The following is a 26970-nucleotide window of genomic DNA, read 5'->3' on the forward strand; positions in this document are numbered from 1 at the left end:
GATGCTGTTACATTTTTTACAATTATTGTAACTAGATACAGAATTCTGAGTCTGATCTCATGCCAGTATAAATCAAGAGTTATTTCAAAGGAGTGGTGTTGAATTAACAGGAGTGCAGACAGAATCAGACGTAGGTTCAGAGGATATACGCTAGGTGCAAAAATAGTGTTTAATTTTACATCATTGCAATAGTTGATGTGTATGAGTGTACAAGTTCCTTTGGAGGAACCTTCTTTCCCCTATTAACTCTAATCCTATGAATCACACTTTAGTGAGATGCTATGAATATGACTTCTGAATACAAATACTCTTGACTAGCTAATGGGACAATGTGTATGTCTGAGGAGAGCTATAAAGGGAAGACAAGTCTCATTGAACATCTTTGGATTAACTTTACCTCCTAGGAGAGAGGGAAAATGGGGTCTGCACACTGTCATTTCCCCTACAGATATCTATAGGACCATGAGTAGAGCCACAGAAGATTCAAAGTCTTTGGCATTGTATTCCTTCTGTGTTTCTACTGAAAATGAACTAGCTGCCTCTGAGGGACAGTACTTTGCATCCCGGCCAACACAGCTATATGGACTTACTTTTGCTTAGCAAGCTGCAAAGAGCATTTTAGCCTGATTGCACTACTTGGGTCTTTCGTTATGGAAATAAATTAATATTTGTATTAATTGTATCATACCATAGACATATAAATGCATTATAAATGACAACTACTCTATAACTTGTTTAGGGTAACATTGTGTATTATAGCAATAAAGGCTTAACTTCTTCTACATTACTAGTTATAAAGTTTTCTTGGCTGCATGTTGAATTCATTAGAACACAGCATCATTTGTTGTGTATTATTATTTGATTAGAAAGATCCCAAAGCATGTGGCTGACTTGCATCTCGCTTGTTATACTATTTAACTCCATTGACTTGCACAAATAAATTCCTTATTTTTCTGACAAGCCCTACATAGCTACAGCACCAGGCCAAACAATGCACAGAACTAGACGGAGGAGAGAGGAGATGTTGGCATGCAAAACAAGGCAAACTTAACTTGCACACAGAAAGTGCCAGGGGGGCTGGAGTATTCATCCAGTACAGCTATCCAAAAGTCCCAGCCTGAAAATGCAGGATCTCATTCTGTTTGCTTAGAAATGACAGGTTGAATCAGCACTGCCAGGTTTGAAATACATCATCGCTGGAAGTCTTAAGGATTTCTAACTGGGGGTTCAGCACACAGTGCCCTGCCCCATGTTGCCTTATAACTTTGGGCAGTGCTGTGCTGATATGGTGGGAGAGTTGCAGTATCTATTTGATTTACATTATCAAGTGTAGTATCTTTGTGTGAAGTACAGCAACAACAGCATTTTTTACTGTAGAAAAAAACAGGAGAAAGTGTTGTTGTACTAATGATTTTTAAAGATGTATTAATGTGCTGAAGAAGGTGCAGAGACTTAAAGCCTATAGGCTTCTGGGGTTTACCTTCTGGAGAGAGGTAAGAGCTCAGAATCATCCTGACTGACATGGGCTTGTTTCAAATATTTTTCTCATTACTTCTTACATTATAGCTGCCCAGAGACATTTATAGGTTTTGAGTTCAGGTTTCTATGTTCTGTTAAGTTCTTCCTGTCTCTTTTTTTTTTTTCTCTCCTTTCTTTTTATCTGTTTTTGGCCCCCGATCTAAAGAAAATTAGAGAGGATGGAGGTGGGGAGGAGATGGGACAGAATTCTGTTTCACAGTTGTTCCTTTTTTTACAAGTTAAAGCTCACAAAAGAAACATGAATGTGTCTCCATCTTGTAAGCATCTGTGCTACCACTACCAGCCCATGGATCAAAAGATTATTTGAGGAAATAGCTAGACGTTTTTGTATATATTTTAGGGCTCCCTTCTTCCTTTTATTTTATTTTAATACAAAATTAAGGACACTCCAACATGTTGCTCATAAGAGTTCTGTTACAGGTAATTAAATGTAAGTTTACACATTTAATCTACTTTTAAGAGCAAGAGAGACTGGTAAATGACCCAGTTAAGGAAAGTACTCAGCCTAATTGGATGTAATGATTGCTTGCTGGTGTTTATTACTGTACTAAGAGTAGACGTGTAGTCTGTGATTCTAATTTGGTTTGAAGACAGACCTGTAGTATTTGCAGCTATCATCAGAGTTCGATTGTTTCAGTTAACATCATGAAATAGGCTTGTGTTCATTTGAGAGCTTAAATGTATTAGAATGGCAGGAGCACTGTTTTTTCACTTAATATTGCTCTCCAATTATTCTCTCTCCAGACTGTTTTACCTACAAAAATATCTTAAGCTAGATATGCTAGTGCATATTTTTGCCTGAGGAAAATAAAGGTAGATTTCACATCTTTATGTACATAATGCGACAAATTAACAATAACTAAATTTACCAATGAGCTGATTCCTTCTGATTTACCTGTGAATATTGTCTTCAGCCTATGAAATCACCACATTAATATTCAATTTTTATTGTTTCTATGGTATTCTAAAACAGTTAAGTTCCTCACTAATGTAAGATCATTGAGAGTTGAATCAAAGTCCCCAAATTTTAGATTTCATTAATGCTTGTTACTAAAACTTCCCTAATTATAGACACCTTGTTGCAATTTGCACTCACAATTCTGGGCTTCTAGGAAATTATATCCAAGTGGAATGTGTTGTATCCCAGGGTGTTTATCATAGAAGATATTTGTTGCTTAAAAATAGAACACTGGATTTTATGCCCAGAGGAGCAGCACTTGGACTTCAAAACACTTATGTAATTATTCTTTATTTCATAAGCTCTCAGAATGATAAATGAAATCAGAACTGACTTTGAAAAGCAAGGCCACTGATGACCAGTGCACTTAGCCAAGGTGTCTCTATGTTCGCTATGATGGATTTGGGAGTTTTAAAACGTAATAGATCACACACAAAAATGAAGTTAAAGCAACATTAGAGTCACAAAAGCAAGGATATTCAGAATGGAGACTTCTGCTTCATCTTAATTCACCCTGTTGTGCCTAGTTGTTACAAAACACAGATCAGGAAGAGATGTTAGCTATTTTTATGCTATTATACAGACATAGCAAGGTAATTTAATGGCAGCTTTAGTTCTAACTGACTTAATTTATTGTGAAGGGAAGAAAAAAAAAACACCTCGGTATTATTTTGTTGTATCTTTCAATACGTATTATTGTTAACTATAGTTTAGTAGACTCTACTATGCTAGTAGATGTTCTCCTACGGTTAAAGAAAGATAATTTGCCTATTGGATGTGTGCACATGGTAATATCTTTATAATATAGTATGTGCTCCAAAGCCATGCTGGCTCCTTCTGCAACTTCAGTACTTCAAAATATGAGATTATTGCTCCTCTTGAAAATATGTAAAGTTATAGAGACAGAGTGTATGACCCAGGTAGAGATGGAAAACTGTGATCAGAAAAAAAAAAGATTGTTCTCGTACCAGCCGAATTCCTTGATGTATTTGGTGTTTTAGACTAGATCAGTTACTTACAACTACATCTACTGCAGAAAGAATAGAATAAGAGCTCATAGTGCAATGCTTACCTGCAAGTACTAGAGGGAGCTGAGGGAAGGAATCAAGACAGAGGAGGAAAAGAAAGGAGAAAGATGATGGTGAGAACTTTCATTTGTGTTAGTTTGCTTGAATAGAGTCTTATTTGATGCCAAGCCTCATTTACAGCATTCGAAATACAACGTCTGTGCATTATTTGCTCTCTGTGCCCAAACACGTATATTTGTATGCATATGCAAGTGTCTACTGTGTATTTAACGCAGAACATCTGTGTGTGCCCATGCACACTTGGGGTGGAAGCAGGTTAGTTTATTACAATTTGTTTTCAACAGAGTTATCACTTTGTTCATTGTTTTAGTATTATCTAGAGCAAATCATATATACCTTCTTATGAAATGGATGAATACACTCTGCTCGTCTGGCAGAGTTTAATGTAAAAGACCTCTCTTTCTTGATTTCCAATTCAAATGAATCCTGTTAAAATTACTAAAAAACATTACTCTTGAAGACTACCTTAAAAGCACAACACAGCATTGAAGCACGTTTCTAAATAGCTTTCTTAACAGGACAGAGAGTAGGATGCACTGAGAACTGACTGAAACCTGTTCTTTAATTGGAATATTCATCTTATGTTTTTCATTACCCTTTTTCCTTTGCCTCTCATGGATGGTTGTTGCTAATGCTCCCCTCCCCTCCTGGTGGGCCAGCCAACAGTTCCCTCTGGAGGCAGCATCATTATATCTGCCTGGTTCACTTAGTAGCAGATGGTGAAGAGCAGTAGAGCTGATACACTGCATTTCACAGAAACCAGGATCCTTCTGGTACCTCTGCAGCATACACAGACTTGCCTGATTTGAGACTGTGAATTCTTTATATGCCTCCCAAACTAGGTTTCCTTGTTTGCTACTGTGTACATCAGTGTAAGACTGATTTTTATGATCTGCTCTGTTGCTGGACAGTGAAGAAACTACTCATCTCCAGTCTTCAGCTACTGGAGGATCTATTTCCCATTTTATTTCTATTTTTACCAAAAATTAAAAGAAAATAGCTCTGATGGGTTTCATTTTCACTGGTTGACAGGCTTTTCTTCCCCCTCCCCTTTTTTTAATTCCTGCTGTCTGCCAAAGGACAATCTGTTTGCTCTGAGACAGTTTAATGCATACTGACTACCAGAGGCAGAACTTCCATTGGCTCTGTTACAGGGGTAATTTACACTTTAACAAGGTATTGTGACAAGGTGGTAATTATATTTTTATCACGTCATTATGACATTACCACCTGGAAAGCCATAGCTGATTAATTACTGGCATATATTAAATTTATAACCCTAGAACTCTGAAGTTATCATACCTAAGTGGTGTAATTATGTTGAACTGTGGTGTGGCAGTGAATTGGAGGTGAAGATGCTGAGTATCCACCTATTGCAATAGGTTTAATGAGTGCCAGTAGAGGGCAGGGAGCTGCAGAGAAGGAAATATTTTTTTTTAAAAAGAAATACTAAGGAAGAGGGGGAAGCCATTGAAATCTTGAAACCAAATCTAGTCAGATGGCAAGTTGCAAGGCTTCTTACATATATGTATTTTTTAAAAAGATGTAATTTGAAAGCACTTTGATTTACACTAGTTCCTGCTTTTTATTTCACAGCTTTATTTTAGTGAATTCACGTACATTTTGTTTTTTACAATGCAGCAATTTCTGTTGAACTTTTGGAGGCTCGGACTGGCCATTCTGGAGGCTCCATCACCTCTCTGCAACTAATAGGAAGCACTGTTGTTGGCAGGATGGATTTTTCTTAGTCTTGTCCATATGCCCAGGTGTTTTATGTTGTTCCTCCTGATTTACGTTTTTTCTCTTGCCCTTAATATTAGGAGATAAAGAAAAGAAATGAGGCTGGAAGTAATTAATGACAATATCCACAACAAATAGCTTGATCAAATGTGTTCCCATATCCCTATGCAGTAAACACAGACAGAATTATAAACCAAATCTACTTTTATCCAAATTGTCATGTTAAAGGTCAGAGCTCCAGTTTTGAATTGTTGTGATTTTCACTTTGTTGTGCTTTTCAAAGTCATATTTCCAAGTAACTCATGTTTTATTCTCCCCTTCCACTACAGAAAATGAAGTGACTACTTTCCCTGTGTTAGTGAGTGATCAGAGTGAAATTGTGGATACCAATGGAGCTGGAGATGCGTTTGTTGGAGGTATTTCTTACTTCTTTCTCTTGTTTGGAGATTATCCTATTATTCTCTCTGTATAAAATCTACCATTTTTTCATTCAACTGTCCTTCAGAATGAGCTTCATTCTTTTAGAGCTTTTCTCTGCATCCTGAAGTTATATGATTTAATTAAGTTCTGATTTTCAAAGGGAAAGTGTGTTCTATTACTTTAAAAATAATATGCCATTATGCTGTACTCTGGTCGTTTTCATGAGATTAATTGTATCTGTCAGACTGTTGCATAAACAAGCTGCATCAAGTACTATATAGTGTACAGAAATCCCTCCTGGCTTAAATGTTAACACATTGTTGTTCTTTAAAACAGGTTGTAGTGAATATTAAACAGTATGTTAATAAGCGAGCATAATATCTTCTGATCCTGTCAATTTTGGTAGAACATCTGCTTCCAATACAATTATTTGGACATCAGAAAAGAACACAAAGGGTTAATTTGTTAAAACAAACCCAGAAAATATCTGGCATTGCTTAATATCCATTTGCAAACTTACTATTTTTTTTGGCACAAGCTCTAAGGAAAAAAGAGGATGTTATGTCTATGCCTGTTTTAAAAAATGATTCAATATAAGCCAAAACCCAATCTAATCCAAAAGTTCTGTCATTCATTGTAACCTTCATACATGTAGTTCTGTGATGCACTATTGAATCCTGAAGGCTCTAATATCCAGTACGTAGTAGCTGTAAGGAGCTCCATTAGTCACTAATTTACTGGAAACATTACCAAAGAGACTTTATAAATAGCATTGCAGGGCTCAGTCTTGTAGCCATGAAGGGGATAACAAGCAGTGTGTTACCAAATTAAAGCTTCAGAGTTGTGTCCTGCTTCAAGAATGTATTCAACATAAGCTTAATCTTAAGCATGTGAGTAATTCCATCCTTACTTAATGCATCACTTAAACCAATGATAAATTTTCAGTATATGCTTAAATCTGGCTGAAAATAGGAATGTTATTACTCATTGCTTTGGTGCTTTGGTGAATCAAAAAGGACAGAAATAGAGGGAAACACATTAGGTCATATTATTCATACACCTTTTAGTGCACGGTGGTCACTCTCTATTGTTCCTAAATCACAAGCAAGACTAAATTTGAACCAGTAAGTAACAGTTACTATAACATAAATAAGATCTTCTTCAAGTGCTTGCCCTTGTATACATGTGCTCTGTGTATCGGCTATGCCAGTAAGCTGATGTTCTGGTGAAAAAAAGAGAAAAGATCTTGCCTAATTTGTTTTCAGATGCTGAAAATAAAATAATACTGGGTAGGGCCCAGGTGGGCAATATGGTAGACACCAACCAAGCTTTGCCTCAGCAGGAAGCAGCTTTTCATGTGTCTGCCATGTTTATCTCAGGTTGTATTTATTCTCAGTCCTTCAGATTTTAGGCATTTTGAAATCAGGACTTTTTTTTTTAATAATCCTACTTTTGTTCTTTCCTAGTTTAGCTGCAGGAAGACTGTTGCAACTAAATAATCAGGCTTTAAGAACGGCCTGATCTCTCATAACCCTTCCTCTTTAAATTACATTCTTTTCCCTTGTACTGCCATAGCTGCTGTTTTTCTGTAGAAGGGCTAAAACGTTGACTTTAGTAATTATTCGGAACATCCTGAATGGAAAGGCTGATATAAGCCACATCAGACTCTATTCCAAACTGCTACCTTCCACCAGCAATGTAAGGAGTTCAGGCATATCCTGTCAGGCTGGTCTTGGATCAGTTGTGAGATTCCTTTCTCCAAGGGGAAAAATCATGTGGAAAATGCTAAATTCCGTTGGGAAGGAAGGAGAGAAAATAGGTCCTCTAAAAGATCAACTCCCCTTTGTCATTCTAAGTCTGTTGAGATAACGTGTCTGGATACAGCAAGCTTCAGTGTATTTGGGGTAATCTTAGCAAAGGTCCTGTATCACTGTTTATGGATATATATTATTTTCCTCCGTTCCCCCACAAATAGCACTGAGGCATCAGATGCTTTTTGTATGGAGCACAAGTGCAATGCAGTCCCGTGGCAGCGTGGCATTGTACAGTTCTCCCTCAATACCAGGGAAAGAAAGGACCACAGCTGTTTTTCCCTCTGTAATGGAAGTTGGCTCAGCAGTTGCAAATCTGTCTGAAATCTCATTGCAGTTAGACACTTACCTGAGTATTGGTATGTGAGCTTAGGTTCCTGTTGCACCATATTTCTCTCTGCTGTGACTCAAAGCAACATGAGCTTTAGAATATCCATAGTTCTTCCATTAGCTTCTGAGAGATCTTAGTTCTCCTCTGTCACCCCATAAATAATAAATTGGTCGTTTATTCTCCTCGGAGAACAGATTTTCCTGAGTTTAGTCCAGATGGGAGATTTGGGAGTCATAACAGTCTAGATACACAGCTGATTCTGGTCTTATATACTGTGGTCTCCTTCTTCATGGAGTCATTTCATTTTCCTTCCCATATGTAGGAAATAGGATACTGGACTGGATAGGCTTTGATTTGGTCTGCGTTTCATTTGGGGGAAATGTCTGTATTTTATCTATATCACACTTTTCATGTGTTTTCAAAGTACGTATTTGCAACAGGAAAAGTTCTTTATTGTCTCCTTACCAGAAAGCCCTATGCAGTAATGTTGGTAATACTACTCAACATATGTATCTTCTGTTGATTCTAGCATTGAGCCAGATGCAGTGTTATTGTCCTGACAGAATTTTTATAATGGGAAGGTTATATTCTCTTCAGGTTTTTTCTAGGTTCTTTTTTTGATTGAGGTTTTTATCAAGTTGTTACTACCTAGGCAACAGTATATGTAATATTTTGATTTTAGTGTCCTTGTAGTAAAATGTTTCAAAATTCATCCCTTAACTAAAAAATGCACTCAGTGTTATAATATACTCTCCTGGAAACCTAGTTCCTTTATTCAAACAGCAAAGAACAAGACTCCCATGGCAAAACTTTCCATATTTCTCTGGGACTGGTATATTAACATGACTGAACAGTGGTTTTGTTGGAGCAAATGTCTTGGCTGAAAGGGGAATGTGGGATATAATGAGAACTAACCCCATCAAGCAGGGTTTATTTTACATTAGGAGGTCAGGTTTGTTAGACTCTATCATATTTTGAAAGGTCTTTCACAGAGGCACTCTCTTCCAGAGGTATAACTCACAGATTATAAGGAAATTCCTTCTCAATAATTATGCCAACTTGGCAAATGACTCCTCATGTGTTTCTCCCCGTGAAAGTGGAAAATAAGAAATCTGTTGGGTTTTTTTTTCTAGAACCTGTCTAACTACTGACGGTCTGGAAACCTTAAAGTCATGAAAAAGTTTAAAGACAGAAAGTTTCTGGGCATTTGTACCTCTGTGAGTTGATTCATGAGTTCAGCATTTCTGAACTTGAAGCCACTGGCCTCCAAGGAGAACTAGCTCACTCCAACAGCTAGCAACAAGAAATAAACTGCATTCTGCAGTTGAAATGTGTTTTTATTAAGTTGGCACCAGGAATATCTCTGAATATCTTGCCTCTTACTGCAGGCATCAAGTCATCTGCCACTCAGGCTGGTGCAATGCATGAATGAAAAACTGGGTTTTAAAATTGCTGCAGGTATCTTTATGCTGAAAATGCTGCTCTAAACAATACTAACTGACTTCTGCCTTTATTGCTTTCCACTGCTACCTTTTAGACATTTAAGCAATAATGATTTACTTTGTAGCATCTCAGCACCTCTTGTGGATTTCAGGGGTACCACAGATTTTCGGTTATAAATCCCTGAAATACCCATAAATTAAAGTTGCAATTCCACCTCCAGGTTCTGATGACATTGACAAATCACTTGAGCTTTGCTGACATGGCTTATGTCACAAGAGTCCTCTTAATGGAATTACAGCCTTCGTTTGTAGAGTTTGGGGAACATTCTATTACTTGTTAAATTAACATTTATTTATTACTAGTCAGCCCCAGTTTGAACCTTTGCAATAATGATAATCAAAGCATATTTAATGGCAATAAGTAGATTGAAATATGGACAGTTTTACCATCTTATGCTTTCCTTTATGCCATCCTGCTCTCTTTAGCCAGAGTAGGTCTGCCTTCTGTTTGGACTCGCCTTTGTCATTGCCACCGTAACTAATGAAAACAATAAGCGTCGTTTCTGATAGTTACTGCCATTGTTCCCTGCAAAACCTCTCCCCTAGAATCTGCCTACTCAGTGGAACTGCGTAGAGAGTTCATAATAAATGAATAGGAGAAGGTATAAAATCAATGTTTCTTCAGGTTCTGTCAATATAAATATATTGACTTAGTAATCTACTATGATTTAGTCATATACTGCATGAAAAGTACTAGAGTATGAAATGTAACCACAAATCATTTTAAAGTAGCATGATGAAGCAGTGACAGAATGATCACAGCAAGTGTATATTACTTATCACCATGCTATAAAGATGTTATACCATTCTCAAGGAAAAGAAATCCCAAGATAGAAGGAGCTCTTCATTAAGCATTGTATGGTGCCAAATACAAGCTGATAGCAATTTGCCTCTGTCGGTATCAAAGCTGAGGTCAATGGCTCAAACCACCTGTCAATTTAAAAATCACATTGGCGGCTTTCATGTACCAAGGAATCTCATAAAGATGCTAGCTATAGTTTGAAAGCTACATTCAGAATTTTTTTGGTGCACATGCTTACAGAATAAGCAGTTCTCTCTCCCTCTCTCTCGTGAAACCTAGCGTGAATCTTATGAGATGGCCAACTACGGTCTCAGCTATCAGAGAACTACTCTGATAAAAGACGGGGACAGCAACAAAAGAGGAATTGTTGCCTTTTATACGTGTCCTTGCGTGAGTGTGCTTCACAGCACCCTTATCTTTTCTTTAGAGACCACAGGGCTTAGTGGAGATACTTCCCTCCTTTTGTTTCTGTTTCTGTTGCCAAACTGGCTCAATAAAGCCATTCCCTCATCTTTAATATACAGGTTAATTCTAAACATTATTTTTCCATCTTAATCTAAATGCCTCTACAAATTAGATGAAGACCTTGGACTCCTAAGAGTTTGCCTAAAGGTTATCACATTGTTCAAATTTTAGCTTGTTTTCATGAGGTAAATGCAAATTATTTTCTATAGAGTGGCATCCAGCTTTGATTTCAGAGCAAAGCAATATTTGGTATACTTCTACATTATTGAAATGTTAAAATATTATCCTTAATGTAAAACATTCTTTGAATATATTATACATATACATATATGTATGTTTATAAAAACACAGCACAAGAAATATAAATATAGGTTTGCAAAGAACCCATAGTGCACAGAATAATTGCTCATCCTTACTCCTCTACTATTAAAAGTTTGATTTAGAAACCTTTTTTAAAAAAGGTCTGGTTCTGTTTTCCAAACACAGTAATATAACTTTGGAATACCTTGACTGAAGCCGGTGGATTTAAACAAGTATACTATTGATAAAAATGGAAACAGAATTGAATCCAGTATAATAATTCTTATGCTGTTGTTCTGCAGAATCCGTCATTTATGGAAGGAATCCAAGAATCTTTAAAATAAAAAATCATCTAGGTGGGATTTAACATGATCTGAGTTGGCCCTGCTTTAAGCCAGGGGCTGGAGCAAGTGACCTCCAGCGGTCCCTTCCAACCTAAATTGCACTGTGGTCCTATGAGTTCTAATCCTATAGGAATTAGGTTCCCAGGTGCCATTTCCTGCTCCTCTGAAAATCCAGCCTCAGTCATCCTCAGAGGGCAGTGTTGGTGGCTAAAGAGTAGAAACTGACTGAATTAAAAAATGAAGCTTGTACAATGGGAATTCCATCTTCTCACAATAAATCCGATATAGGGCCAAGATAAACTGTATTCATGACTTTGTCTAATAAGTCCCTTATGTATTTCATGTGAAGGAATTGTGTGGATGGAAGCATGTGCACGTGTGAGAAATGAAATAAGTTCTTATGGATAGTTGCTGTATGGCTATACCAGGAGTGCTAAACATGCCAAAAAGATCTGCTAATGCCTTCTGCAGAGACAGGTGATTTGAATGGTTTGTCAGAATACTAAATTGTGACTGAGCTTGTGACAAGATTAAAAAGAAAGTTCCTTAATGGATTTATAGGGCTCTTTAAGATTGTGGAAGAATCTGTTTTCACTAAAAACATTGCAGAGAAATGAAATATTCCTCTTATTTGTTGTATTTTCATCTCTGTATGAATCTCTGTTGTAAGAGCTGCCCTCCCTCCAGTACTCGCCACCCCTAAAACAGTCTAGATTTGTTGAAATAGGACTTCAAGGAACTAGGAACAGTTCTTTACTGAACAGCAGGAGTGTGATATCAGAAGCTACTTAATCCACTTACAGTGGTCTTCAATTTGTGTAAGGTTTTTATAGTTGTTTAAGATACCTTGGGAAGTTGTCATCATTTTTTAATCACATTTGATAGAGAGAAATACAGTGGATAAAATATCACTGCTGTGAAGTACTGCCTTCTGATAACACTAGAGCTCTGAGATGCAATTTTATTTGCCGGCTGGGAGGGAGGGGTATTTGTTTTGGTGATATCAATTAAATATGTATGTGCATGTAACTTGTTATGGCTGAGTTTTGCTACAAAATTTATCTTTACGAGCGAAGAGACAAGGGGATACTACTTTGAATTGTTCTGTCTTTTCTTTGAAGTAAAGACAAATGTTATAACAGAAATCAGCACTCTCTTAGTCTTCATTATACAACATGGGTGGCTAATTGCCTCTGAGCAATCCTGTTGTTACTGAGATCATGGCTGATGAGATATGAAGCTTTGAAATAAAAATACCTTCTTAATGTCATCAGCATTTTGACTGACAGCCTGTTTTGCCCATCTTTAATACTTCTGTGTTATAAACAGTGTACATGAGTATAATAGCCGAGCTGCAGATAGGGCATCAATCTTTGCTTGCAATGGGATAACTTGTCAACATGTTCATGACTTACCGCCCGTGTGTTCTGATGGCATTTGTAACTCTCTCAGATAAACATCTGATCTAAACCTAGGCTATTAGATGGCCACATTATCTCTGTAACTGACCTTCTACAAACTAGAAAATTACCAGATTGTATGTTCCTAGTTGATTTTTCTCAGTCTCAGCTAGAGGCACATCATTATTCTGATCAATAGTGTAGCCAGTCGCTAGTAATTTCAACATTAGTACTGGCACAGTTTAGAAATTTGCTGCAGTTTGAATTGCAGCTACTTAAACAAAAACATAAAAATAGATATCACTGAGGAAAAACATGGAATATTCCTGTTTTCTTTTTAATTCCCGACTTCACTTTTTACCAATTTCCATTCAAAACTATTTCTTTGGAAATAATACAGTCTTCTGTGCTGGCATTATACTTAAAACTGGTAGCAAGTGTTGTCCAAGTATAATTTAATTGTGATCCAATCTGGTTTAATTGTTTTGTTTTAATTGCTACCCTTCTCTTGGTTTCTAACTGTTCATCTTAATTTTATTACATACGTATTTTTTATCAAAATATAGTAACTTAAATATGGTAATTCACATTTTCACCTATACAATTTAAAGGCAATCCAGAAAAATACATAGTAGAATTAATGTAAGGCAAAACATTAGTATACTTGCTGTCATTTTTTAAATAGCATGTAGAAGTGAGAGATCCATTTAAAAGGATCAGTGTATGGAATTAAAAACCCTCAGAAGTTTCTAATTAGACTGAAGCAGGACCTGATCCTTCCAGCTGCTGTGTCTCTTTTCCTGTCAGTGACACTGTCAGCGTTAAGGCAGCCTCAGTACACAGCAAGAGGATTAATATTTTGCAGAATTGGGGTTTAAAAGGCCTAATTTACCTCACCATAAATTCAGTGACATTCTGGACAAGCTTTGTGAGAAATAAACATCGAATAAGTTGCGTACATTTTAAAAAACAAACCTACTGTGTTAAAAATAGATTTTCAAAACCAATTATAAAGTTCCAGTTTTTGCTGTAATAGCTATGGGACAATTACAAATTGACTTAACGCCTCAAAGCAAATCATCACCATTTAAAATACTTTGTCATGCCTACTATCCCTATCCTCATAACATTTCATTTTATTTTAATGTGTCATGTGTTAGAAAATCATGTAACGATAAAGAAAATGTTCATGTGGAAGGTTAGAAATGACTTTAATGAGTTATTATTACCTTGCTCGCAGACTGTTGGTAATATTTTTGTGTTATTTTAATGTATTCTGAGTAGAGACAGAGGCACTAGTCAGATTGGATCATCAAGAACATTCCCCTGGGAATCAGGGCAGGATATAGTCCCCTAAGAAACGATGTGTCAGATTAAGCTGATGCTGTATTCGCAGGAGATACAACACCACACAATGAAATATAAAAATACACTGAAATATGTTATCTACTTCACATCTAATATGACTTGGTGTGGCGCTATGGAGCTTGACACAATGATCATAAAGGTACTTCTCGGGCTGTGGCATTAGCTAGTAGGATCCTCACTCACTTGCAGCTGCCTCTATTATGTAATACGATGGTAACGTCTCCCATAATTTGTTCACTTCCCCCACACTGAAATGGGCTCATACTTGAAGTAGGAAGGTGGCAAGGCTGCAATAAAAAAGAAATAAAAGAAAAAACATGGTCCCAGTTGAAAGCAGTGGTAGTAGCAGTGCTTGTAGGCTGGTTTGACACTGATCTCCGACTGTCCTTGAAGGGACATTATTGGTGATCAGTAAATGATTAGTATCAATCCAGGACTGTAACAGATATTTAAACAGGCAAAAGATATTAAATGCCACTGTATTAAAACAGGAGCATTATGAATATAATGCTAGGGTAGGCTATTTTAGCCCACAAAAGTCAAGAAATTCATAGGCTGTCTAGCTGCCATATTCCCACTGCATTGGGTGTTGCTTTTTGATTCTCTTTATGTACTCCTGGCTTGATTGTGTGGAAGTATACCTGCAAAGCAAACCTTACTGAGAGATGGTCGCTCTGCAAACACAACTTCAAATCTCCTAGCTTTTGTGCGTGTGAATCTCAACTATGAAGTTACATTCACGTAGCCTTTTTTTTACTTGATTATATGTTAAAAACTAAATAGAGGGTAGTACATAGTATTCCATTTTGTTATGCTTAGAACTTCATTATTCCTATGTTAAATTAGTGAAATTCTCTTCCTCTTATCCAAAGCAGTAAGCGTAGTAATCTGCACCATTTAATGTCAATACAACAGATCTGTTTTGAGGCTCAGAAAATTTCCTCAGGTACTAATAAAAGAAAGCTTACTTCATTCTGCTGTCTCAAAAATGGCTAAGGAGAATTTTAGCTTTTGAAGAACACTTCTAGAAAACTTTCTAGGAAATGTTTTTAGGAAAATCTAAGAGAAATATCAGCCTGGAAAGTAGTTTTTTCAGATAGTTAGAGAAGATGCTTTCAATGAAAATGAATTTGGTTTGGTGTATCCAGTGCCTTGAATATTCCTTGTAAGCTTGGAGGGGTTTTTTTTAATCAAATGTTTCCCCCTGATCCTGGCTGTTGGAGACAAGCCCAAAGCCACCAGATTCTGATCCAAAAGGGAATTTTCCACAGTTCATCATGTGGACTTAAAAATGAAAAATAGACCAAACCATCAGAAGTTATAACTTTGTTATCAGTTTCCTCCATCACATCTTTCTTGAGGCATATTGTAGGCTGAAATGATTCTTTTCTTGGATGATAAGATGCGCTGGGGAGTTTAATAGCGGTGATATGCAACAGGTTATAAATAGAGTTCACTGGGGATGATTAATGTGGAGGGTGTCACAGTGTACAATACTTAAGCCTCTCCTCCAGCTTTGAGCTGTTCCCCCTCAAAGGGCGGACAGTGCTCAGTCAAGGCATAGGCCAGCATATGCCAGTGATAGGAGAACTCCCATCAATCTCAGTAGGCTTCAAATCAGGATCTATGTTTTCTCCATCCATTGCACAGCCTTCAGGACCAAACCACCATAGAGTTACAACTACTGTTCCTACTTGCACAAAGGCATCAAAGAAACAAGACTGCTAATTTTCCTTAGAGAGAGTCTCTGATGAGCACAAGCATCTATACAGGCCTTGGGAAGTATGGTGACACCTTATTCTATGAGCTGCAGTGAGCTGGCCCAGTAGGTCCAAACAGTGGTAATCATATCGGCAATGCAATAAAATTATTCAGCCTTGAGTAACTGATTCCTAATGGAATAACAGGATGTAGCGGAGTTTTATTTCGGTTTTTTTGTTGTCACATTTTTGCAGGAATCTTTCATTAACATTTTCCACATGTAATGGTTTAGAGCATTACAGTCTGAACTCTTTTTTGCTTTGTGTATTCAACATCTCCTCTCCATTCCAGGAAAAGGCTGCAAAACTGAAAACACTCCTTTCACTTATTCATAGTTGTCTAGTAAATGCAAAGTTGTATTATTTGCGTGTGTACATAAATGACTGTATAACCTCAGACTAAGGAAGATGTACACCCATCTGAGTGATCCTTACAGAAATTCAATGCATTCATAATGTGTCCGTAAATATAAAGAAAACAAGAGGGATAGGGACAGCAATACCAATACTAACTGCTTTTCTTGAAAACATGCTTGGTTTAGTATTCACGCTGGTGATTAGAAAATACGGTTTGTGTAAGAGGGTTGTACATAGACAGTGAAATGCATTTAGCACGTGACCATTTTATAAATAAAGTAAATATAGACTTCCGAAACATTTTATTCGTGATCTCATGGTTTTGTCATTCTCTGGAAGTAAAAATATTGACATTTACCAGGCTGTTTGTTCCAGCTTTCTGATCTCCTGCAGTTTATTTTTATAACAACCTTATCGATGAGCCTCTTACTCAGCTCTCTAGGTTTAACTGAGTTGAGTCGATTTGTTACCACAGCTTCAAGTAGCTGTTACAGAACAAGCGAGACATCCTAATAAAGCTGTAAACGTGTTTACTCAAACATGGTATTGATTTTACTTGGAGAGGGAGAAGCTAGTGCTTAGCATGGTGTCAGGGAGGATGAATTTAACTGCAGTTTTTCATTGTCATCTGTCATGGTTCTGAAACACTAAGTGAAGCCACAAGAGGATAATTAGAATTGCCAGAAATTTAGCCCCTAAAATCAGTTAACCACTTGAGATTTTTGTAGTTTAATTAGTTTTTATTAAAACTTTCCTCCAGTGGTATAGTCAGGAAGGGTTTTCTAATGTTCTTTTCAGTGAGAGTGGATTTCAAGGTTGCCACTTGTTAGATATACATCTTAAAAAACATCTTAAAAAACATCTTAAAAAACAAAAAAAAACCCAGACTGTTTTTCTGAAAGGGTTGGTAACCTTTTTTCTCTCACTTGTAATTAGCCTGGCATTACAGTTCTGTAGAAGCACAGAGCCATTTCATTTTAAAAGAGAGGGAAAGACACTTGTTTGTACACACATACATTTGTAGTTAACATATATGTGCATGTGTGGAATAATTCTTACACTATGTTTTGAGAGAGAAAGTACTAAGGTGTGTGAAGGTTGAAAGAAGTATAGTGTATTTGAAGATGCTTCCATTTAATTTGTCTTATATACTGTAAGTCTAATGTGTCAGACCACAGTGCCAAAATACATGAAAACAGAAGCCAAATCCCACCCTTAATCAAAAACGTTTCCATTTAGAATAGCCAACATTTGGTTTGATAGCAATGGGCAGGGCCTCTGGCTTACCACAGTTCTTGGCTGTAATATCCACCATCTGCCACAAAATTAAAAAAGGAGAAACCTCAGCATGTTGACGTACGGTCGTTCAGTGACTATATTGCAGAATCATCTGATGCCAATATTTTTTACGAAATCTAGGTTGGCTGGTTGGCTCTTGGCACCAGCGTTGCTAACCACCTGATTACAACTGACCAGACTCGTGCTACCACAACATTGCCCACTCCAACAGCGCTAAAAGACATCCAAAAAAGCCTCAGCCATATCAGCTACAAGGCTTTAAATTGCTAGGGTAATGTTTCCTGAAAACTGCATCTTCCCACACTGCTGGCCTGGAAAGCTAGTGGGATCACATAAAAATAGATGAGCGTTTGAGCAACTGTGATAAATGCTGTATACGAATGAGAGTGTGAAAAGGTGCTTGCAACTGTCCCCCATAGTGGAATAACACCATTTTAAAAAAGGCAGCTCACAAATTAAGCTGTAGAAACTTTAAATACAAAAAAGAGGAGGCAGCTCAGCTGTTCTTGATCCTTTCTGTGGCTGGGACAATTTTGTTGGTGAATGGCCTGGCTAGCATGGATTATATTAGGTGCTTCAGGGTTCAGCTGGAAGAGGAGGATTGTCTGGGAATATCACACAGCAAAAAGGTTTTGAGGGGCTCTGACTCAGGGTCAGCTTATAATTGATTATAATTAATGCATTTGATAATTGCTTTTTTTTTGCTTTTCTCTCTTGCATTTTAAAAAATACATTAATTTTGCGTTGGCCATTTTATAAAGGTTGGAAGTGTGAGAGAAACTGCAGAAAGACGAGTAGTGGGGGAGCTGGGTGTCGGAGGCTATAAACGGATTTCCAGCCAGCATTAGTAATTAACAGTCATTAAAATTAATTGTCAAGTGTACAATTTGAAATGAAACATTTGGCTTCAATATGAGCTGTTTTTAAGTGTTGTTACACCATTACTGAAGCAGACCAGAAGTGTTTTAAAATCTCCGCTATTGGACTCCCACATTCCTATCCAACTGCACTAGCGCTAGGCGTTCATTCAGAATTACCACTGATAATCTGGAAACAAAACTTTCAAAGAAATCACTGATTTCAGTGAAATTGCCTCTGAAATGTCTATTTTGCTGGCCACAGGAAAATGAACTTGGTTCTCCTTTAATGATTTTTAAGTGCTACTCAGCTCTTAGGATTAACAAAGTAAAGACAACACCTTTTGTGTCAGTCAGTGAACTGTCTTGCTGTGTCTTTTCAGCTTTGTATGGACATCCCCAGAGAGATTTGAGCTGGTTTCAGTGAGGGCCTTGGTTTGGGTCTGGATTTTGAGGCCCAAGCACCACTTCTAGCACTTGGCTTACAGAACTTCTCATTTGGTGGTGAGCACAAAAAGGAAGAAAGCAACTTGACTTTGCCATCTCTCGTTCTGTTTGCAGACCTAACAATTATAAACATCGTCTTTGAGCGCATGTAGTAAGGAAGCTGGAGATAATAAAGATTAACTCTCAATTATTTCAGGCACACTTTTCAGAGCAAAGTGATTTCAGAGATGCTTTTCCCTACTGAGCAGAAAAGAAATAATTATGGGCCAAAAATAGCTATTGGTGTGTTATAATCACTTCTATCATCTGGGAATGCAAATACATTTTGTACCACTCTAAGGTTTAAAGCAGCTTTTGAAGCAAAGTTGTCTTTGCTTTCTAGGAAGACGCTGAATAAGTGGGATGAATTGGACACAGTTCCAAACAAGTTCTTACCATGACTAGGTACAAGGTGGTTACTTGGCTGTCCATGCCTGTGAGGGACAAAAGGCATCCCAGTCTACTCTGAAAGCTTACCGAGATGGCTGATTACAGCAAGATGGCCTACTAGACATCCTGCAACGCCGTTTCTCTTACTCCATAAACGATACACACTTTGGATGTCAGGGCAGGAGGCAGACAAGTGAGAAAACCTTGAGTTTGGTTCTTGCCTTTGTGTTCTAGTGTGAAGAGGGTGGTACACAATGCATGTAACACTGTCCACAGCTTCAGCAGTGCAGAAATGCTAGTACAGAATAGCTGCGATTAGAAGATGGTAGACAATATTGCCTGAAGTTGTTTTGGTAATATATTTGAAGTGAGGTTGTCTTGTGTAGCCAACGTATACTACTGCGTTCTGCACTCCGTTCCAATGATAGCCAGGAACAAGTTCAGGCCATGGCAGAAGTTAAAATAGTTGCTGAGCTACTTTAGTATGTGCTGGGATGATCTGGTTCTGTGATCCCAGGCCCGTGATAGAGGATCAGAGTTCAATCCTGCCCTTTCTGTCTGTGAAATTGTAGGAGGAGTGTGAAGTAAGTCTGAAGCCGTGTTCACTTATCTTCTTGCATTTCCAGTCATGGCACCTTAAAGAGATTACAGCCTTCAACTGCTTATCATCTTCCCTCCACCGCCCTGCTCCCTGGTAGAGCTGTTTGAGTACTCACTAGCCCACTTCAGTTTAAATCAGCTGGGTTAGCACAGATCTACTATTCAACAGTTTACTGTTTAAACTGATCTGGCTCATTTTGACAGAGTATCAGGTTATACAAGCAGCAAAGAAGGATGGTGAAAAACAGATGGGGCAGTAACTTCTTCAGCTGGAACCTGAAGATCTGAATCCATGCCTTGAGAGTATGACTCATGGGGTTTGCATCACAGTACCTTATACACTGGAGGAGGCAAACTCTGAATTATATTCTGACCATGTTGCTTTTTACTGCATTAACTAAAAAGAACATTCTGCAGCTAAGGCAGCCAACCTGATAGAGCTCTTTGTTTCTCTGCTCAAACAACAGTGCTTTCTGGTGTTCCCTCGGGGTCTGCTTTGCCAACTGCCTAGTCTTAGTATGTGATGTAGTTCTGTGTTTGTGATATGTGTGTTTGTATTGTCATTCGATGCGATATTGTGTCAGATACTGCTATTTCTATTTCATCTATGAAACACATACCTTTTAAGAGAAACTCAACAGACAAGAGAATGGTTTGAGGGCAAACTCCCCACTGCAGTTTCTACATATCTTATATATGACAGCTGTACTTAATGTCATTTCTCCACCACTCTGAAATCACAGAGATCTCTCATTTCTATCCCCAATTAGAACAGGATGTTTTTTCACCTGATTCTGCTTTCACTTAGATCAGAATAAATAAGAAGTAGCTTCACTGAAGACAAAAGATACATACTAGCTTGAAACTACAGTGAGCCTGGGAGGTGATGACAGCCTCAGTCTAGTTGGTATTGAAAAATAATTCATGTTTTATGGTCCTTTGCTCCTTGGATTTTCTCATCTTCATATGTGTTTGATGCCTTGATCATAAACATAGAGGACAGTTGTTCTTTCTTATATAAACCCCTCTCTGAATTCATGCTCTGCACAAAACCTAGCCTCGTGTTTGCCTTTGGAGGCCTGCCCAGTGCATCTTCAATACTTACTGAGTCAGAAATGGACTGTCTTAACAGCCTCATTTTACATACGGTTACAACTTGCTCTCAAGTTTTAACCACCCAGAAGCACACTGGCAAGCTCCTGCCTCCCAGGCAGTTTAAATTTAATGATTGACATTCTCCACGTATCCAAGAAAGTTTCTCCTAAGAATGCATGTTAATTTAACGGAGAGCAGACCATTTTCATATCGTTATTCAGAAATGGTCTGATTTCTGCCAGGCATGCTGTTTGAATTTCTCAACTGTTACCCAACTATTACAGCTGGACCATCCTGCCACAGTTGTGTTGTCTGTCATCCCCTGACTGCCATCAATGATAGCCCTCACAGCACAACTTCTTCTTGTTTCAGATTCTCATCTTTGTATACTGAAAACTCCTGTCTTCTCCACTTGTGCTTATGGACTTAACTTTTGTTGGTGAAGCAGGCATTTTTTCCCAGCTAGCGCCAGTCAATATCTGTGAAATTCCAGCTAACATGTAGTTCTCTAGAAAAGTATTGATGTCAGAAACATAAGAGTTTTCTCCTAGCTGTCAACTAAACTGTCTACTTTCTATAGCCTCCCTATTCCAATGAAAACTATTTGATTTATAGATTTAGTAGTTTCAAACTCTTCTCCCATTCGGTGCAGTTTAGAGAAAACTGTACATAACTAGGCTTCGTTTCACTATCAGTCATGACCGAGAAGCCAAGATAGATAGATCTTGGTAATTCATGAAAACGGGGTCTTTGGCTCACCAGTATTATCCTTCATTAATCTAATCTTATTTTTCATTATTGCATAGGATAAAATATTTTTATCATCTAAAAATATGCTCTAATGTGCCACAAAAGGAAATATTTAGAAAAGGAGCACAGGTTAAACGAGAGCATCGCAATATAATGTAGAGTCTTTGTTCCAATAGTAACCAAGCTGAACAGAGAAAGTGTATTTGAAAGCAAGCTAGCAAAACATATCATCTTTGAATCAAAATTTGTAATATGTCAGAAATTGGTACCTATGAGCTACAGAGTACTTATGAGAGAGATGGTTTCAAGACTAGATTTGTACTGTCAAGGCCCAAGGCCTGTCAGAGCGTGACACAGGAACTTGAAATGGTGGATGAAAGCTTTAAAAAGAACGTATTTCAGCTTGCTAGAATTCTGATTTTCCTGGGCAAGTCTCCCTTTCCTTCTGTGATTGGATAAGGAAGAGAGATACATCTGAAACATATTAAAAACAGAACAGAAGTGAATAAAATATTACCTCTAGAATGACAGAGTGGAGTTTTAAATTATAAGATACTAAGTTTACTTTCCACATCTTGAAAACCTCTTCCAAATTTAAAATACATATTTCACCTCTGCCATAAGTTCTGTCATGCTTTTGATCACAATAGTTTCAGCCAAGACAAAATGTTTCAGAAATGAGGGACTCAATCCGTAAAATTTGTGGTGCCACTTGTACTTAACTTTTCCAAGTACCTATGAATAATCTCCTTTTTAGGACTCTCTGTTTATATTCATTTAAAGAGGTGCTCTGGTTTTCAAAACACTCAGCTCCCAGTGATTTCTGGTTTTCTAAGCCATGCATGCTAGGGCTTTGTTAGCTAAAGCAGTTAACCAAGTGCCCTGATTCTGAGAGGTGCTTGGTTCTCCATACGGTTTGCTGTTTATGTAGGTATCTGAACATGCTAAGAGGTACCCACTGTTTCTGAAGTCTTAGGTTAAATTTCTCATAATCAAGGGCAACAGATGTCATCTAACTTGCCTCGTCAGGTAAAAATCTCTCACCTTTTTTTCATTGTGAACACCTGTAACTGGGAATATAGATAACATTTATTTGTTATGTGCCTTTCTCTTTTGTTGAGAAAAGCTTGCAGAGTGACAGTTGTGTGGGGCTGTAGCTGTAGCCAGTATGAACAGAAGGAGCTCTCTTCAGCAGGGAAAACTGCTTATTTGCTTTTAAAATGGTATTTGAGGAATCAGGGGTTCTCTCTGGAAAAGAAGAGAGCAAGAACTCTGGTAAAATCATTTTAAGGGCACTAATAAAGATCAGTCTTGATAATCTTTAATGTACTTGAAGCTACCAAATGGAGACTTCAGGTAGAAATAACAGCAGCAACACTCCAACTCAGCAGGTCACTCAAGCGCAATACTACATTTAAATTAGCCAGGCTACCTGTGTACGTACAGTTAGGCCAGTATTTCAGTGCTTTGCCCTGTGGCAAACTGATACAGTCAAAAAACCTAATCTAACCATTTTCTTCCTCCTCTTTCTCTCCTGCTTTGTTCCATAGGCTTTCTCTCACAGCTCGTCTATGACCGGCCAGTGACCGAGTGCATCCGGGCTGGACATTACGCAGCCAGCGTAATTATCAAGCGTTCAGGTTGCACCTTTCCAGAGAAGCCTGACTTCCACTGATACTGGTGAATTGGAGGGATCAAGAGTAACTCCCATGTTGCCATGGGATTGCTGCCTAAATTTTTCCTCCTTCCCTTTCCTCACCTTTCCAATTACCTGCATCAACGCTTCTGTACTTCTGTTCATTGTATTCTAAACAAAATATATATTTCTATGGTGTTTTCCTTTTCATACCACTACAATGTCTCGGTAGTCTTAACTTTTGGAAACAGTGCTAAGTGAAGCTTATTCTCTCATCCATCAGGAAAAATTGTTCTATTTACACAGTTTATAAGGAAGTCCCATGTAAATGACACTGCTGATTAACACCATTAAAATACTTCTGTTGAATTATCTAGTTTGTATCCAGCTGTGGCCAAATCCTACTCAACTTAGGTGAAACCAACAGACCTGACTTTATTTGTCACTTAACATTACAAACCAGGAATTGTTCTTTCTATATAGTGGAGTCACACTAGTGTAAAGAGCGGTGTCAATGTCCCAAGAATTTCCTTACATATCTGAGTGTACAAGATCTGGCCATCAGATCCAGCCCAGCTTCCATGAAAGTGAATAGCTATTTTGTCGGCGATTTAAGGACCGAATCCAAAGCTGATGTCGTGCACTCAGTCGTCTTGCGCTGATGCCGGTAGCCTTGGGTCTGGCACTGTGTGAGAGCAGGGTCTGGCCACTCTGTGTACAGTCACGTTCATCTGTCAGGTGAGCTAGCAGATAGGTACTTTCAGTGATTTCAGGGCAGATGCATGAGTTGATGATGAACATAAACATACAGATAGATCCTATCTCCTCCATGTGATCTTTCTAGAGGCTGTATTTAATTAAGGTACACATAGTGAAAATGAGGTACAGAAATATTTATGCAGGCTATATTGACAGGATATGCCAAATGGAATCTCTGAAACGCACATTTTTAAACTTTTAATTTACTTTGGATAATTAAGCAATATGGTGGATTTTGTTTGTACTTACAGTATTCAAAGAGGTGATCTGACACTGCATTCATTACTTTGCTATATAATTTGATACTGATAAATAAAAAATTGTCATACAGTAACTCCTGGTTTTGTACTGGTATGTGTCCAGCTTTCCTCCACGTATCGTACTGAAACGGGAACAGGAAGTGGGTGCTTAACCGACAGCACATGCTAGATCTCCACATTTTATACGTGACTTTCAGTGTCCAGGGGGGTGTTCCAAGGGTGATCTCAGCAGTAAGGAAGGGAAGGAACATCAGTTTGGTGTTTGTACCACAGGAGAGATGAAAAATTAATGGCTAGGGTTCATCAAAGAATGTTAAGTCAGCATAGCATGGAACTTTACTTTATAGCATAAAGTAAATATTCCTTTACCACATAGCATGGAACGAGGGACGCACAGAGATTGAATGTTGTTATTACAGTTTGTGTATTGCAAAGAGCATGGGGAGAAATCAAGGCTATGGTCCCGATTCCCCTGTTTGGCCCAGTATCCAGTCTGATACATTGGACAACAGGCTCTGTCGTCTTAGAGATCACCTGGTGGGATCCCTGCAAGTACATCAAGGAGCTTCAAACCAGCCGCTTCTGAAAATCCTCATGGGGCCACGGAACCCCGTCGTCGCAAGCACAGGTCACTGCATTGTAAGTACGGTCTGTTCGTCAAGGACTCGGGCTCACAGTTTCTACCTGAAAAAGGTTGCACGTACAGGCCTTGTCTGTCTGTGGACCTACTCATGAACAGCTTTGTGCAAATGAGACTAGTCTGGTTTCTTCATAGTGCTACTCTCGAAAGAGCTTTGGACTTTACATTTCTCATGTTATAGCATAGGAGAGAGGAAGAGGAATGAATATATTGGATTGAAAATGGAACTGCAAACAAAACTGAAAGAGGCTACAGTATGCATGGTCTTCAGGCTTTATGGGTTGATCAGAAGAATGTTATTTTTTACGTCTCGTGGTTAATTTTTAATTCTTTAGCTTGATGTATCCATGCAATATATTTTAATCAAGAAAAGCTGACAGGCCAAGGAAGGACATGTTGCAGTCCCTGCTTTTAATGTATGGTCACATATGCTACACCACACTTAGTGCATGAATTTGGCTGTCAGTAAGGAAAAAGCCAGTGGTCTAGTGGTTAAATTTGCTGTTACCTTTGTTCTGCATCCGTGACACTTTCCACTCCCTTTGAAACAACTTTATCAATGTCCTGGCCAGATAATTATGGCCCATTTAAAACAGAATAGAAATACGTAAACATTCTTTACCGTACCAATGAAACTACAAGACAGCATAACTACTGTAAAGGAAGGGAGGATATGTAAAGGAAGGCAGTCATAACAGCGGGGGGGGGGGGGGGGGGGGGGGAGTGTCGTTCTTTCTTCCTCTAGGCTATTCCTTGTTTTCAATTCAGGATGCAAGAGAGTCAAGTCAGAGGTTCCGTTCTGAGCTTTTCCACTGACATGCTTGGTGAGCTTGGGCTCCTGACATTTGGCTCTGAGTGTCAGCTACAAAGCATAATTTGAAGCCAGTGGGAGCAGCTGAGGAGTAAACTACTACCCAATTCATGGAAGGGCATCAGAGTCTGAGCTGCTCTATTTAGCCATTCGTTATTTCTCCAATATCTGTCAATGGATATTCTTGGACAATATATGGATACTTAGAAATGTATTGCCAAATCATACTAAATAATTTCAATTTGTGCTGTCAAATTGCCTGACGATTTCATTCTGGATTCTTTTCAGGATCTGTATTTCTTTCCTGCTTCTCACTGATGAAGGGGGTTTTTATCTATATAATGGATGATGGTGCCATCCTTAATATTCTCCCTCACAAATATTCTTCCTCTCTCTTTGGTCCTCTACCAGCTTATTCCACACAGAGGCATGTGAGAAAACTGGGCTTCCTGAAAAACGTCACTGAAAGAGTTGTCTGCCAGTGACACGTGCCACTGTCTCAGATCCCAGATGGGATAACTGAAGTGAGTCTGTCACTGAGCTTGAGCCATCATTCAAACCCAGAGTTCTTACCTGGGTAACTTTCAGGAAAACAAATACTGGAAATCCATTTCCCACTAGCCACCGGCCAAAGCATATCACCCTCACTCCGATCAAACTCCCCTTTTGCTGGAAATAAGACTGCATCTCCTGTGCCCAGCATCGTGCATGTTAGGCTTGTTTTAGTACCACATAAGTGGGTAGCAATGCTGCTGAGACCAACAGGCAAGGAAATAGGCCCAGTATTCAGAAAGCCACGTGCTAAATAGCTGAGAAGAATTAAGAGCTGGCAATCAGGAAATAAAGGTTGTGTTTCCATTTCTGGAGGTGATCCACTTTGTTACTTTGGGCAGATCACTTTCCTCTCTCAATCTCTCTCTCTCTAAAGAAGATGGTAAGCTCAATTAGATGGTAAACGCAAGAGATGAAGGTGGTAAGAATTCAAATCGGGCAGTATCAGCCACATCTCTGCCTGTACTCATTGCTGGTCTTTTGATTATTTGAATTTTCCCTTTTGTACATGAACTAATTTAAAGCTATTTGTTTACCCTTAAAAAATAGTGCGAGCTGTTACTACTTGTTTGAGGCTTAAGGCAGGGAGGGCAAAGCAGGGGACAGGGAAGAAAAAAAGCTTTACTTATAAAGTGAAGTAAAATACGCTA

General features: G+C 38.3%; 1 protein-coding gene across 2 annotated transcripts in view; it reads left to right on the plus strand.

Annotated features, from left to right (window-relative positions):
• Positions 1-24391, plus strand: part of ADK (adenosine kinase) — a 302396-nt gene extending 278005 nt beyond the window's left edge. For both annotated transcript variants that reach the window (XM_050899225.1, XM_050899226.1), the window contains exons 10-11: positions 5655-5741; positions 23213-24391. In XM_050899225.1, coding sequence (XP_050755182.1) covers positions 5655-5741; positions 23213-23337 — 212 coding nt within the window. In that variant the 3' untranslated portion in view covers positions 23338-24391. The remainder of the gene's footprint in view (positions 1-5654; positions 5742-23212) is intronic.
• Positions 24392-26970: the final 2579 nt, after the last annotated feature.

Source organism: Gymnogyps californianus, chromosome 6, assembly GCF_018139145.2.
Source record: "Gymnogyps californianus isolate 813 chromosome 6, ASM1813914v2, whole genome shotgun sequence".
Lineage (NCBI taxonomy): Eukaryota > Metazoa > Chordata > Aves > Accipitriformes > Cathartidae > Gymnogyps > Gymnogyps californianus.